The sequence below is a fragment of the Lipophrys pholis genome (genome assembly GCF_963383615.2).
Source record: "Lipophrys pholis genome assembly, chromosome: 11".
NCBI lineage: Eukaryota > Metazoa > Chordata > Actinopteri > Blenniiformes > Blenniidae > Lipophrys > Lipophrys pholis.
This window is the reverse complement of record NC_137631.1, coordinates 3,338,038-3,353,427: the sequence shown is the minus strand read 5'-3', so window position 1 is coordinate 3,353,427 and position 15,390 is coordinate 3,338,038. Positions and strand designations below refer to the sequence as shown.

The 15,390-nt window shown below is 43.6% G+C and overlaps 1 protein-coding gene across 2 annotated transcripts; it reads left to right on the top strand.

Moving 5' to 3' along the window:
* Positions 1–9,330: 9,330 nt before the first annotated feature.
* On the top strand, positions 9,331–15,005 carry LOC308116281 (zona pellucida sperm-binding protein 3-like). 2 transcript variants are annotated; one of them, XM_080474375.1, is made up of 10 exons: positions 9,331–9,475; positions 10,512–10,846; positions 11,234–11,541; positions 12,189–12,307; positions 12,379–12,482; positions 12,578–12,755; positions 13,439–13,556; positions 13,624–13,706; positions 13,797–13,885; positions 14,235–14,345. In XM_080474375.1, exons 2-10 carry the CDS (start codon positions 10,564–10,566, stop codon positions 14,297–14,299), a joined length of 1,347 nt encoding a protein of 448 aa, XP_080330501.1. In that variant the 5' UTR covers positions 9,331–9,475; positions 10,512–10,563; the 3' UTR covers positions 14,300–14,345. The 2 variants fall into 2 exon arrangements, with proteins under 2 accessions (XP_080330501.1, XP_080330502.1); XM_080474376.1 differs by having other exon boundaries at positions 9,351–9,475; positions 10,538–10,846; positions 14,235–15,005.
* Positions 15,006–15,390: the final 385 nt, after the last annotated feature.

Here is a 15,390-nt window from a genome sequence, read left to right as displayed (position 1 = left end):
GCAGGTATTGCAAATAAATAGATAAATAGTGCAACAACAGATTACAACTACATCTCCAAGTAATCACTAATAGTACAAATCTGATATTTAAACCATGAGTCAGATATAAATATAAAGGTTAAATATGTTTCAGCAGGAGGCCAGGAGAATTGTCTTATAAGAAATTAAACAAGTTGAACATTTAAAATCGAAGCTCTCCTACTGGGTTCATATGTTCTTAAATCCTGACAAACACCTGATCCTCGCTGCAGTTCTCTGGTTGGACGGTCAGCTGGTCCCTCCTGAACTCCCAAAGTATAAACTTCATTTGGTCTAGTATCTCTAGTTGAAAAAAATCCCCTAAAACAAACTTCTTCTCAGCAGTTTTTGCTAATAATTGCAGTCAGATCCAGCAGATTTTGATCACATCCTGTTTCTTGTAATTATCCTGAAGAGGCGTCTTTTGCAGATTGAACTGATTAGTAAGAGTTTAGAAGGAGACACCTGTGTTTATTAGATTGCATCATTTACTCTGCGAGTCAAAGTCAGGAAGTTGAAAGATGCCTGATCAAACTTTGTGTCACACACGAGAACAAAACCTTTTAGGAGTATCCAGAACAATATTTTCAATGACTGTGAAATGTGTTTTAGACTTACCAGGTAAACAAACTGACCAACTTTTCCGATCGGGGTTGATTAGGTTCAAGGATCCAGTCTTCCTCAAAGTTCTGTCCGACTGTGGAAGAATAACCAGTGAGATCGAGTGGCCTGATCGAGCAAGGCTTCCTGAGGGATGCTTGGCATTAAACAAAGTGACCTCAATCAACTCAGGCAGCCATGTTGGACCAACAGATCCGATGCACCGCTGAACATTAATCTGGCTGTTCACGGCCAATCATTATGCATGGCAGCGGCAGCATCATGCTATGCAGGTGCTCTTCAGGAGAATCCAAATATGAGGACTCTGTAATGAGGTGTGAATGCTATCAAGGAGGCTTCTAGAAATCAGAAGCTGGCTTCAAATGTTTTAATACCTTGTCCGATGGTGTACAATTGAATGTAGTTCAGGGACATCATAATAAAAACATTTGTCCGCCCCTCCTGGAAGAGTGTGACGGGAGACAAATAAACCAGAAGCAGCAGCCTTACTTGTACTTTTGATGCTGCTGCAAAATCATCTGTTGGATCCGTTGGACTGGACCCTCTGTAGATCTTCTGTGGACCCCCTGCTCGGCTGATTTTGGCCCATGGGCTGTATGTTTAACGTCCCTTACTTAGTCAACAAATGCTAATGCTTACAGAGGCTAAATGTTTCTTGATTTCCGAGGACTTCACTCTGGTTTTAACTGCCTACATCCAGAAAAAAGAGGTGAGAGTCTCCATCGGAGCTTGAGCTTGGTAGATAAAATAGCCTCCAGCTCTCTAATAAGAGGCAGCATTTTAATATATTAGCTCTAATAGCTCACTGTTTATATCAGATTAATGTGGCATAATGAGCTACACTGTGAGTTACAACACGCTTGGTTACATAACGGGCGGTGGAACCTCTTTTCAGCTCACACAGACGAGAGGAGAAAGAGTTCGCAGGACTCGCCCCGCTGCTCCTTCGAAAAATTAACCTTTCGTCTGAGGAGATCGTCACTCTGGCGAACGCGACATGGCTTACTGGATGCATTATCACAATGTCTTGAATTAAAATATTTTGCATTATTCTGCACCAGATTACAGGTGTGTAATAAGTACTAAGTATTATATTAGCTGCTACTTCGAAAGCAACAATGCTAACGTGACCGTATATTCCTGTTGCTGTGATGCTAGCTTTCAGTTAGCATTGCAGGCTAACTTTATAAACGAGACGTCAGCATGCCGATGGTTGCCATGGAGACGGCAATGCTTTGAAGGAGGAGGACGAGGCTAACTTCTGATGTTCTGTTTCACACCAAGCAATCTGCGGGAAACTCTGATCTTTTTTCATCTTTGTTTCAGAACAATTATACTCCAGACTACAATGTTCCGACAATGACTGCTATACACACAGGAGAACGTGCAAAATGTGTCGTTTCCATGCCAGGCCACTAAGTGAAGGTGTCTGCAGATGATGGTGGAGGTTATCGTAGCACGAAACAAACTGGCTGCGACAGGTGGAGAACTACATGTTTCAAAAAACCACCTTTTTCCAGGGATGTTTCAGAAGTGTTGGTCTCTGTTTGTTTTTCCAGAGACTCACAATGCCTTGGACGTAGAAATGTAAATTCTGCTTGAAACATGGCATAAGCAGGATGTGAAGTCTTCCACATGTCCACTGTTTGATCCACTCACTTTCTGTGTCCAGACTGCCTTCGGACTTCAAACCACCAGTTTGTTTTGGAAAACGGAAATCAGATTTGGTTCTCCTCAGAATGTTAAAAAGCAGTATTCACACCATCAATGAACCTTTTAACCCTTCATGTTTGTGGCACATCTTTCAGTCTGAACACCTTCTTTAGCCTTCTGGACTGATGATTTCCTCACAAACTCACCTCCCGTCCTCAGAACTCACTTTAGATGTGCATGTTTTGCTGTTTTAGTTGAAGAAATGAATAATAGTAAAGTTGAGTTGAAGCCTATTTCCACTCTGTCGGGACCCCACCGAGAGTGTGGAAATGCAGAGTGGATGTTGGAGAGTAAAGAGCCCAGAGCTGCTGAGTCATCAGAATCGTAGCTCCTGCAGCTCCTCCTGGACCTCCTGTCCTCTTCCATCTGTTCACCCTGAGCTTTGGCGGCGGGGGTGGGGCGGGTGTGTGTGTGTGTGTGTGTGTGTGTGTGGGGGGGGGTTCTTGATGAGGCATCAAGCTGATGATGATGATGAGTTTCCTGCAGACGCACAGCAAGCGGTCGTCTCAGGCAAAATATGAACTGTTTGGATTTGGAGTTCATCCAGATGTAGGTGAGACCAACTGGAAAGTGACTGGTGAAGTTCTGAGATCCCGTCAATTAGAAGCAGAATCAGAGCTGTCAATCATCTTTCCTGCAAAAAGCTTTGGAGAAAATCAGCGGCGACGAGCTTCAAGAGCTGACATTGACTCAGCAAACTAGTATAACGACTCCTAACTAGCTGCTTCCATCACACCTTGAAGAGCTGTTATGCCCCGTTTACACGACGTTTCAAGTTCTCACATTTTCCTTTCAGAAAAGTTTACGCTGCATCATTTTGAAAACAAGGTCCCCGGAAACGTCAGGAATGCTGACAACAATGCAGGGAGCATGCCACAGTGGCTCCGGGCACCGCTGTCGTCTAAACAGAAGAGTTAGTCTTCTCACATGAGAACCTTGTGGTGTAAGCGACTCAGTGCCACATTACCCAGAGGAACACTCGGTTCTCCGCTGTCAGACTCCTCTCACGTGGAACCAGTTTCAGTTAAAGAGAACGACGCAGTCTCTACTTTTAAGGTTCTGCTTCAAATTTTTCTTTCTAATGGCCCCTTCATCCTCCATAAGAACAAGACGAAAGTTCGGCAGTGCGGGGTCCTGCCGAACAAAATGACGTCATTTCCTTCTTCCAGCGCCCTCTGGCAAAAGAAATTAGTTTGGGCTGTTCCAACCGCCCTGGCCCAACTATGTAAACTTCAGCACTGTTGTGTGCTGCGCATGCGTGTTCCAGTTCGCTCATGACTATCAGTCCTATTTTAATCATATTTAGCTTGTAACATCGCTACTGTACGAGCGCCGCAGCTCGTTAAAATGTCGGAGTGCTGGCTTTTACATGATGCACCTGAACGCATCACAAACAGCTGTCAGCTCCTGCGGTTAATACCGGACCAACAACTCTCTCTTTTATTGCTGAAAAAGTTCAGAGAAATGTATTTCCGAAAGCACTGGAGGCGAGAATTAAACTGTGCAGTTGTAAAGTTTAAACGCCGCATCACAGACGTGTGGCTGCTGCGAGGGGGCGTGGCCTGCTGCGAGGGGGCGTGGCCTGCGAGTTCGGCAGCTTCTTATCGGAGTATGAACAGTACTGCCGAAAAAGCTTTTTTTTCGGCAGCTGGCTGACGTCACTGCCGAATTTTCTTCTTGTTCTTATGGGTTCAAAAGGGGAGTATGCAGGGGCCTTTAATCTTACGAGTCACGTTTTGACCAAAAGTACGGAGAAGCTTTAGTCCAATAAGATGAACGCAGCAGGTAATGTGTTTGGACGGTGGGGGGAGATCGGAGCAAACCCACACAGTCAGGAAGAACATGCCCCGAGGAACCAGGACTCCAACCTTCTTGCCATTAGACAAGAATGTGACCAAGTTCAATATTTCTGTCTCACATACCGTATCTTGTTGTGTTCTGGCTGCTGCTTCAAATTAAAACTGTGAGTTTCACAAATCAGGAACATTTTTACACTGGGTGAACCATTTGGCGAGTCAGATTTGGCCGGTTGGCCTTATGTTTGACGCCAGTGAGCAAAGAGTAACCACATCATGTGCTCTGTTCCCAGAGGGGGCGTCTCCCTATCAGTCTCGTCTTCTTGGGTACTTTCTTTAATGATATTATAGTTGCATAATCAGTTGTGTTTTTTATTATATCAGTATCTGTTTCTTTAAAAAAAACAAAAAACAACAGCTATGCCCACAACAAGAAATTTTCTTTTCTCTTTCTCGGGTCGACAAAACTCACATTCATTGAGGTCATCCCTAAAAACTCGCTGCCATCATCATCATTAACAAACTGCCTCGTTTTGGAGGAGAAAACAGCCGAGTCTGCGGAAAAAATAACACAACATTAAACTTAAACGACTGAACACACACACACACACACACACCTCGTTCCACTAGCTGTTAGCAGTTAATAAATAAAGGAAATGAGCAGTGAGAGCTCATTAATATCAGTGAAGGTGAGCGGCTAACAGCCCCGGGAGGCTGCTGCTGTTTATACAGGTAATGAATTGAGGCAGACAATCACATCTAACGGTAATGCTGAGGCACAGACTGAGTTTCCTCATGCACAGACTCGTTCTTTGTGCATTTGTATAAGTGTGTTAAATATAGAAACAAGACAGCACACGTTCATACCAAGCGGAGGCGGGTGGATGCTGTGAAAGATCCAGAGTTATATTTCATTATTTCTGGTTTTATCAACCACAACAGAGAAACATGACACAGACTTTACTTTGTTATGATAGAAGGATGGAACCTTGAACCTGCCGTATAAACACAAAACAAAAGGGAGATTCCTTTTGCTTATGGAGAGAGGGAAAGATTTGCACCTTCAACTGATTAGAAGACGAAGAAGAAGAGGAAGAGCGAGAGGAAGAAACAGGATAGGTTCACTATAACAGGTGTTGACTTGAATGTGGGAAGGGAATGTGTGTTCTGAAGGTCGGGTGGCAGGAAGTTCCAATGAGTAAGAAAACAGGTATTTGAATCATCAACAGGAACCTCACAACACAGACAAATCCCACAACCCGAATGCCGACATGAACGCACTGAGCACTGAATTTACAATATTCAGTGGGACGACTTTGGAATGTGGAACTCATGTTTGTTATTTTCTAGACTAGACCGACCGAGAGGAGGAAGAAGGATGATGAAGGTGGATATCTCACCATGCAAGGAGTCGCGGATTGGATCAGCGCTCAAGACTGCATCCCTGAAGCGAGACGTCCGGCTTGTTACTTCCTCGGCCTTAATATCTTACATCATCATTATGTCATCGCTCAGACTAATCAAAACTAATAGTTTGGATATTAAATGCTCCAAGTTATATTTCCTGTTTATGTTGCTCATTTTGGCGGCGATAAAACGATTACCTTTACAAACAGACTGAGTTAAAATTTCACTTTCTGTTTCTGAAAACAAAAAGATAAAATCGTCAGAAGACAGAAACAAAAACAGTTTTTCATTTTCAAGTAAAGATGGAAAACTTCAGTCGTATTTTGTGTGTCCGTTTATACAACAGTTCCCAAGGTGGACATTTTTTTTTAAAAGTTCCATCTCCGTGGAAACGCAGGGAAAATGTGCACGCACGCCACAGCCGTAGTGAGGAGTTCTTCTGCACATGCTCAGGAGCAGGCCAATCCCAACAATGTGTCCTGTGTGTGTGTGTGTGTGTGTGTGTGTGTGTGTGTGTGTGTGTGTGTGTGTGTGTGTGTGTGTGTGTGTGTGTGTGTGTGTGTGTGTGTGTGTGTGTGACCTTGGCTGGACTAATTATTTCGACAGGGAACACAGAGGGAGAGCTTCTCTGCCTCTAACGAGTCATAAACAATTTTAACAGGATCAACTTCATCAGGACGTTAATTAGTCTGTCACACACGCACACACACACACACACACACACACACACACACACACACACACACACACACACACACACACACACACACACGCACGCACACGCACACACAGGACACATAAACTCCATGAGTGTAAATCACATTTTACAGCGTATTATCGATGACGCAGATGTCAGTGATCTAAATTTCACGGCGTCGTTGCCGAAGCAGAAGACGAGTTTTCACAGACGTGTGTGCAGCGTCTTCACAACGTGTCTCCCGTTACGTCGCTTCCCAGAGGTGTGGTGAGATGCGTTCACTGTGGAGGTGGTTTAAGGACTCTGACCTCATCAACAGGCTCAGGAAACCAATCCTGGATGTCAACCAGATGCTCTGTGGGGCCAACAGCGGCCCGTTCCAGCATGCACATCCTGCTGTTCCTCTGATTGTTTTGCGCCGTTACGGTCAGAGTAGTGAGACAACACTGAGATTCACAAGTGATCCGCATCACGTGTGCAGAATGAGTTCACCGGAGACATTATTGCTAATGCAGCATTAGCATCTAAGATTGTGGCGGCGAGTTCACGAGTCCGGAGAAGAGCAACGAGACCCCGTTCACACGGCAAGGATCTCAGGCGAAAACAGAAAACTTTCGTTCGGGTGTCGGGTTACACGCCAACGGGGTTCATAGCCACTGAAAACACAACTTTTTGAAAATGGCTGCCAACGGTGAAGCCTCTCAAAAACTGCTTGATGCTGTCTCCATGGAGACAGGGTAAAACACAACTTTTTTTCAAAATGCTGCTGCTGGGCTACGGGAGGCGTCGTAAAATCAGGAAAGTGAAATTAATCATTCAAGGTTCTTTATAATGTAGTTGTGCTTCCTTCGAGACCAAAAACTCATCTGGATCCACAAAACTGAGCTTTTAAATTGCAGTCAGCTCTGCTCACATAGTTTTATTCAGTTTAGCCACTGGAGAAAAATCGAGTTGTAGTTGTAGACATCTTACTACGTTTTTAACAGTTTTACATTTCTTGAGGAATATTTTTTATGGAATCAGCCGCTTTAGTTATTTTGTCTTCTTTTTTTTTTTTTAGATATAAACTTTTGCTATTAGAGCCATTTGTAGCTTCTTTAGTGGGTTTACTGTATTTAGAGTTAGATTTTTTTTTGTTCTAAAGTTACTGAAGCCCTTTGAGCCGTTATGGCCTTTGGCCATTGTTTTTACTGTTTAAAGATGGTTTTTTTCTTTACTGTTTTACCTTTTTGTCTTTCTTTCTTTGGCTGCTTTAGTCATTTTACCAGTTTTTTTCCATTTTAGCAACGTTAGCAATTTGATCGATGTTAGCTATTTTAGTATCAAACATAAGGACGGCGGGCCAAAACCGACACGCAAGAGGCTCCGATCTGGACCCGCAAAACCACTGAGAAAATGTTAAAAAAAAAAAAAAACATTTTCTTTGATATTTTTAACAAATTGCTCACTGAGAACCGGCTGAGATATCAGTGATAACAGTGATGCGGCCATGATAACTGGCTGCCTGGTTGCGATGAAACCGACGTCACGCTCGTGCTGTTAGGCTGAGTTTGTAAAAACATGCACGTCGCAACACCTCCAGGAAACGTTTTTTGTACATTTCACTGTATTTGCACCCGAAGGTTTCACTAAAATTGGCTTTATGTTGAGATTGTCGTCATTTACTACGGTAATCGTTGGGGTTTTTCCATCACGTAAACTCTGTGCCACAACACAGACAAACTTCAACACTTTAATATAAAGCTTATTAGGACTATTTCACCAGTCCGACCCACCATCAGGCTGAATGAAACCCCTGAACTACAGACAAAAAGAAAAAAAAAAACACTTCTTTATATTAAAAAGTTAGTGTTTTGAAAGAATTAATACATCAAAAATTATGTTTAAAATCTAAATTCTCCAAACTTTGCTCCCATAAACTTCAAAAATACAAAACATGGTGGAGGTGTGAAGTTAAAATGAATTGTAATGAGAGAGAATCCACGGGGATCTGAGGGCAGGAAGGAGAAGTCTTTAGGTCGGGGTTTGGATTTGGACCCTCTGTGTGTCTGATCCAAGCTGAGCCGGGCTGAGCCGGGCTGAGCCGGGGTAAGTCTGGAGGAAGCGCCGGTTGCCACGGCGTTGATCCGCCTCCTTCCCATCTCATGGCAGATGTGAGCAGTGCTGACGAGGAGCTGATGTGTTCAAATGAGGTGGCTGAAAATCACCTCTGGGCGTCTGAACTAAACCCGGTAATGAAGAGATGAAACTGCAGGTCTCTGTGGGACGTCCACTCGGACTCCAGCATCCTCCATGTTTGGATCGGCGGCTCCGCCGGCACTGCTCGGTGTTTACTGCTCCTGTGGTTTGGAAGGCGTTTAGCTTTCTGCTTCTCAAATGGCCTTTAATCCTTTACTGAGTGTGAGTCCGTCTGAGATTCTCTCCCGTTAGAAGAGTTTTTCCTCTGCAATGCTGCTTCCTACAGAGCCCGACTTCGGCTGATTTTGAAAACAAACTAAAGCCCCTTTTACACATCATTTCAAGTGAAAACGCATCCTATTTACATTTTTATTTAGAAACACTAAAAATGCACACACATGCCCGTGGAGAACAATGGGTTTTAAACTTTTGCAATGAGAGAACACAGACACTCTGGTGGACAGATGACCAAGTTGGAATGCTATTACGGTGACTGTCAAAATAAAAGTACCAGGTCCAGGAGAATATGGACTGGGGGTCATGACACATTGTTCTGATTGTCCAGCTGCTGAGCATGTGCAGAAGATCTATTTACCACAGTCCTGGTGCGCAGCAGTGGCGGCGGTGGCGATGGCGGAAGTTGTGTTCTGAGCACCGTTATCAGGTAAACGGACACCAATTACAGACTGAAAGTTTTCACTTATTGGTACCTAAGATCAGAAGCAGCTCATTTATTTGTAATGACAGAATCTATACAAATCTGACAGAAACAAGAGATGAGAAATTAATAAAAGAAGAAATAATAACTTAAACTCCTTTAAAAGTGAGCTCTATGATGATGTTAGAAAAAGCTGTTTTTGTGTCTCATCAGAGATAACGTCTGTTTGAATTCCACAGGCTGCGTTCCAGGACTGTCCTTCAGTGTGCCATGTGCAGACTTGCACCTGCACATATTTTTAAACACAGCTCTTGGTTATTTCGCCCTGTTAAAAAGCGGATCTGTTGAAGAAAGGTTTAGAGAACTCCAGGACATCCTTCCATCCAGGTTGTATTGTGATTTTCTCTCCACGATTTTATTAAAATTCTCTTTAACCTTTCAGTTGCTTTCAGTGTGATTCCTGTAGTTTTCCTGAGGTCTTTCTAGGAGTTAGTGGGAATTTTACTGACGTGGCACAGTGAAATATAGTGAACAGAGTCTGCCACACATCAACACCCGGGTTCGAGTCCAGGTCGAGGACTGACTGTGTGTGGTTTGCATGTTCTTTCTCAGCTGGCATGGATTTAGTCCAGTGTCTCCCCTTGCCTCTGCTCAGTGTAAGCTGGGATCGGCTTCACTTCACCTCATTCTACATAAAGCTCATTTCACTTCTATTATTTGACCTTTTTTTGAAATATTTCAAGACTTGATAACAGAAAAAATAAACAGAAATATATGCAATGTGCATTTTTGAATTGATAAATGTTGACAGAAATCCCATATTTCATGCCTTTATATCTGAAGTGTCCCTTTAAGATCTGTAAAAGGTAATACATTCACTCTTCCACGTTTGATGCAGCACTGATTGATTCTGTACTTCAATATAATGTGACTTTTTGGATCCACCGAGTGCATGTTTGAATATTAATGTACTGTAACTTGCATTAGTTTCATGTGTGCATGTAATCAAATGGAGTGCCCAAAGGGCGAGATACAATGGTGTCTGATATATTTAAGTGTGAAGCAAAATTTCTGAAATTCTGCACACACTATATTCATTTCAGTGTCCAACACCACTATAGTTAGCCTATCGTCTTTAGTTTTAAGAATACATTAGGAAATGACATAAGATACCAAATATAACCATGAAACATGGCTGCTATCTCGGGTTTTCCGGTGAGCAGAGTACTTTATGAAAACACTGGCACTGCATTAACATGAGCACCCATTTTGATGCTCGCATCACGATTTGACAGAGTTTCCAGAGAGAAATGTCACAATTCTAACTCTGTTGAAGACGTCCAGGTCAGAGGAAGTAAAAAAAAAAGAAAAAAAAGTGTGTATCTAATGCCAGCATGTCACTTCTGCCCTTTATATTTGACAGGAGTTTGTGTTTACATTGATTTCCAGCACTCGGGCTGCGCTTCAGCCGGTAAATGAGTCACAGCAGGAGAACCATTATGTCAATCAGGAGGTGGGCGGGGCTTCAGCTCTACAAAGCCTCCTGCTGCAGCAGCCAGTCTGTCTCAAACAGAGGAACAAGAGAGAAGATGTTCGGCATGAAGCAGGCCTTCAGAATCGCTTTCTTCTTCTTGTGCGGCGCTTTAGCAGCAGCAGCTGCACAGACCCCAAACCAGAACCTCCACCAGAACCTCCACCATGCAGCACACAGGCCTGGATACTTCAGTCCCAACCAGCGTCCCGGCCGCCATCCAGCAGGTAGACCCGATTTTGTTGAAGGTTGACATTTTCATCACATCTATTCTGCCACAAAGAAACTTTAGTTTATATTTAAAGGTTATTATGGCACTATGTTGTCAGTCTGTCCAGCCCACTCAACATTAGATTGTGCTGCATGTGGCCCCCTGAACTGTTTGACACCCCTGGAAGAACCCGGCCACCAGTTCAAACTGCTAATGCGAACCCGAATTGGCTCCAGTGTCTGCAACCACAGCAGGTGTTCTCTGAAATGGTAGTGCAAGTGTCTAACTTTCACCTCAACGGGGGTGTTTGAACTCATTATTGCCCTCTTGTGATGGGGATAAGTCTGAAGGCATTTTGTTGGCATGTTTCTAAGGACTTTTGGTAATCTTCTCTAAATTCCAGGTTTCCAGCAGGAAAAACAATCCTTCGAGGAACCCTTGATGTGGAAGTTTCCGGAGCTGCCTACTGTAGCGGAGCCGCAGTTCTCGCCGAACTTTGAAATGAGGACTCCGACGGCAGCCAGCACGGTTGCTGCCATATGTGGGGAGAACTCGGTCCGAGTGGAGGCCAAGAAAGACCTGCTGGGGATTGGCAGACCGGTCAGAGAAGCAGACGTCACCCTGGGCGGGTGTCCCGCCACAGGGGAAGACCTGGAGAATCAAATCCTGATCTTTGAGTCGGAGTTGCATGGTTGTGGCAGTCAGTTACTGGTAAGATTCTACAACTTGCTTTTTGAAAGTTATTAATCTTTCCTGCTCAGACTTTGTTTAAATTGAACATGTTGCTAATTATATAGGTAGTATAGTGGCATACAACTGAATAACGTATCCAGTACTCATGCTCCTATTGGTTATTTGGGTTTTAACAGACTTGATTTTCTTCAAGCATCTGAGGCAGGTTTTTCAACTTTACTCGCTCATGGGGGCAATTTTTGCAATAAAGAAAATGAGCAAATTGAGGTTGGAGTGGAATGTCCATAAAAGTTACTAATGTCCTGTTGGTTTGAGCGACCACTGTTTGTCAGAACCTGCAGAGATCCTCCTTGCATTATTGCATTGGAGGCTGGCTTACGGTAGTTCTGGGAATTTGGTTCCTAGTGACTGGTTCTATTCGTGTGAACAAACTCTCCTTGATGTACATGATGCTGGACTCTGCATTTGTCTTTGTTGGGGAAACTGCTTCCTACATTGACTTGTTGGTTTTGCTAATGTTTTTAGCTGCAGCCAGTAATGCATGCAGGTGGTGGCTCAAGGCACCTGGACAGGTGAACGCCTTGTTCATTCTGATGTGGCGCAAAACGAAAAGATGATCGGTAATTCGACACTTGGAATTTATTGCCTGTCGACATGTGTTTCAGCTGTCGGAGGACTCATTCGTCTACGTCTTCACGCTGCTCTACACCCCGAGTCCGTTGGGAACCAGTCCTATTGTCCGGAGCAGAGAAGTCTCCATCAGCATCCAGTGCCACTACCAGAGGTCGGGCTTTCTTCAGCACCATCATGTGTTTCCTGAGTTGTTTTCTGAAGCGTGTGATTTCTGTCGTTTAGCAATCATGAGGTGAGCAGTGGGCTGTTGAATCCAACCTGGATTCCGTTCAGTGATAGGAAAACCTCAGAGGAAAGTCTCCACTTCTCCCTCACCATCATGACTGGTGGGTTTTCTGTCACATCCATCTCCAGGAAACAAATTATTTTAACCCACATTCATTGCACAGTGGTGGAGACACACGATTTCTTTGTTGTTTAGATGATTGGGACTTTCCTCGTTCAGCCACCGAGTTCCAGCTGGGAGACATGATGAGATTTGAAGCTTTGGTCAAACCGTTTCATCACACGCCGCTCAGGGTGACGGTGGACAGCTGCGTGGCCACTGTGGTCCCCATCGCTGACACGGTCCCGCGATACAGTTTCCTGGGAAACCAGGGGTCTGTATATTTTCTTTAGCTCGAAGCTATGGCTGACTTTGCTGTTTACATTTGGCCTGAAGATTTTAACAATTTGGAAAATCAGTGTGGAATGCAAAAAATGAAATGAACTAATGTAACGGCATATTGTGAGACGCAGTTTGCAGACCGCCAGTCTAACTGATGGTACTTTGACTGGCCCAACAATACAAACCTTAAGAGGAATTGTCAGTTTCATTAGTAATGTATTGAGAAATGTCGGTCACTTGGATGTTTTGCTGTAACTTGATCATTGTAAGGAAAGTCGAGGATGCGCAGCCTGGTAATAAGAAAATCGGTGATGTTTATGGGTGCAGGAGATGGAGGGTTTCTGCTCTGGCAACCCTTAATGAGGAAACTGCCAAAAGATGTTTGAATAATAAGACTCTGCATGCAAACCAAGGTTGGGAGGGACTTCTTTAAAGCATTCCAGCTATGACCTCCAGATGGTAAACACCCAGCGAGAGGAATGAAAAATATTTCTTCTGGAAACTCTGGCTTCAGTATAGTTTGCTTCATAAGCTCATGCTCTATGAGCTGGAGTCGGGTATGGAACCATTTTAGTCTGCAGTGTAGAAAGAGGTGTAGCCTCTTCCTTCCAGGAAAGGGTTAAACATTGAAATGTCTTGGTTGTGAACGTTTCTACCTCTTGATGGTCCCTCCAGGTGTCTGTTTGACAGTCAGCTCACAGGCTCCAGCTCTCGGTTCCTGACTCGCTCACAGGATGACAAACTGCGGTTTGAGGTGGAGGCCTTCAGGTTCCAGAACGACCACAATGGCGTGGTGAGTTGGAACCAACTGGTTACTTCTACTCTGGTTTCAATTACTAAAACCCTGCCTCTTGATCCAGGTGTATATCACCTGCAACCTGAGAGCCACAGCTGCTGACGCAGCCGTCGACTCCTCCAACAAAGCCTGTTCCTTCTCCAATGGGTGAGATGATGGGCTAAAAGCCCTTCAGAATGTCGTCATCTTGGCTGATTGAGTAGAGCTCAAAGCTAAAGCTATGAAACTGTTTGACAGGTGGAGGGAAGCCAGTGGTCATAATCAGGCCTGCTCTTGCTGTGACACGCAGTGCGCGCCGGGCAGCAACGTGGATCGGATCAGATCAGGTATTCATTTACGAGAGTCTGTATCCAAACAGAGAAATGTTCTCCATGATGTCTACTGATCTTGAGTCTGAAAACTAAAGTGTGCTAATGCTAACTTGGATTAACAGTCGTACATTGAAATTGAGATTTGGCACGCTGTATAAAGGTGAGCTTCATGCCCTGTGAGTTTATAATTCTAGTTTACACTGCAGCACATCCTTGTAGTGCAACTTCCTGTTTCATGATTTACCGAGGCTCAAGATCAGACGCCAACTACACTATTAAATGAGGCCATTATTGACGTTGGACTCTTAAAGATGCAGTCCAATTATTGCTGATGTTGCAATGTCGTCTTAAAATTGTGTTGCAGGTCTTCAGTGGGAAGAAGAAACGACTGTCGGACCAATTGCAGTGAAGGAGAGACTCCTCAGATGAGAAACGCTTGTTTTTCTTTTTAAATAAAGCTCTTATTCACTGACACAAATTGATCTATGTGATGTGTCACAGCAAATGTCAATCCTAAATGCAACTATAATGGGTTTCCTGTTTACATATGTACAAAACTATTACTGCACTATTATGATAAATTTAAATGCAAGATGACTTTAGTTGACTGAAAAGCAACCAAAATCACATTTGGCTTTATGTTAGACTAGAAGTGTTTATATATATTTTAGGAGCTTTTACCTCAATTGTCTCGACCAAACTACTTTGAAGAGGAGAATCTATTTGACATGATTTATATGTTCAATGTTTGGCAGGCTTGCATGCATTCAGAACACTTTACTAAAATCAATAACTTTGACACCAGTTCTCAAAGTAGACCTTAATACCGTATTGAAAAACCTCTTTATGCTGAAGTGCAAGGGATGAGAATTGTTTGCTCGTATGTTCCAAAGACGTCAAACTCCATGGTGTGTCATGTTGTGCTTGTAGGAGCTCGATGCTGCACTAATGTGGTGAAAACCTTCATTTGAATACTTCAGGTTTCTCAGGCCCCATTTCAATGAGGTTTCCAGTGAAAACGTATAATTTTGTTTCATGTTTGTGTGTAAAGGGGGTAGTTGGTAAAGGGTTTTATTGCAGTTAAACCACATGCATGCAGAGAACGATCTGCAATAAACATTAACGATGGCAGTCCAAGAACAGACGACCAAGTTGGATCAATAGTGACTGTCGACCATAAAATCACCCAGTCCCAGGAAACCATGGACTGAGAGCCATGGCAGTCTGGAGGTCGCCGTTATGGTCAATCTAATTGCGCATGTGCAGAAGAACCCTTTACTACAGTGGTGGTGTACATGGCAGTAGCAGCATTTCTGAAAAGTTTTCCTCCATTTTCAAAAAAGCAGTTGTTTAAACCAACACAATGAAAGATTTCAGTTTTCACTTAAATGTGTAAACGGGGCCTGGGTTGCTCACCAGCAAAACCAAAAGTACATTCTAATAGCACAGGCATGCATCAGCACTGTACAGGATCTTAAACTAAAGCCATGTATCATCCACCCCTGCAAAGATTGTAACTT

Bases quoted from the DNA above. Each gene is read 5' to 3' on its own strand.
- LOC308116281 (XM_080474376.1), top strand. From the start codon at position 10,564: ATGAGTCACAGCAGGAGAACCATTATGTCAATCAGGAGGTGGGCGGGG. The intron at 12,308-12,378 runs GTCGGGCTTTCT...TCTGTCGTTTAG, and splicing joins ATCCAGTGCCACTACCAGAG to CAATCATGAGGTGAGCAGTG. The intron at 12,483-12,577 runs GTGGGTTTTCTG...TTTGTTGTTTAG, and splicing joins CTCCCTCACCATCATGACTG to ATGATTGGGACTTTCCTCGT.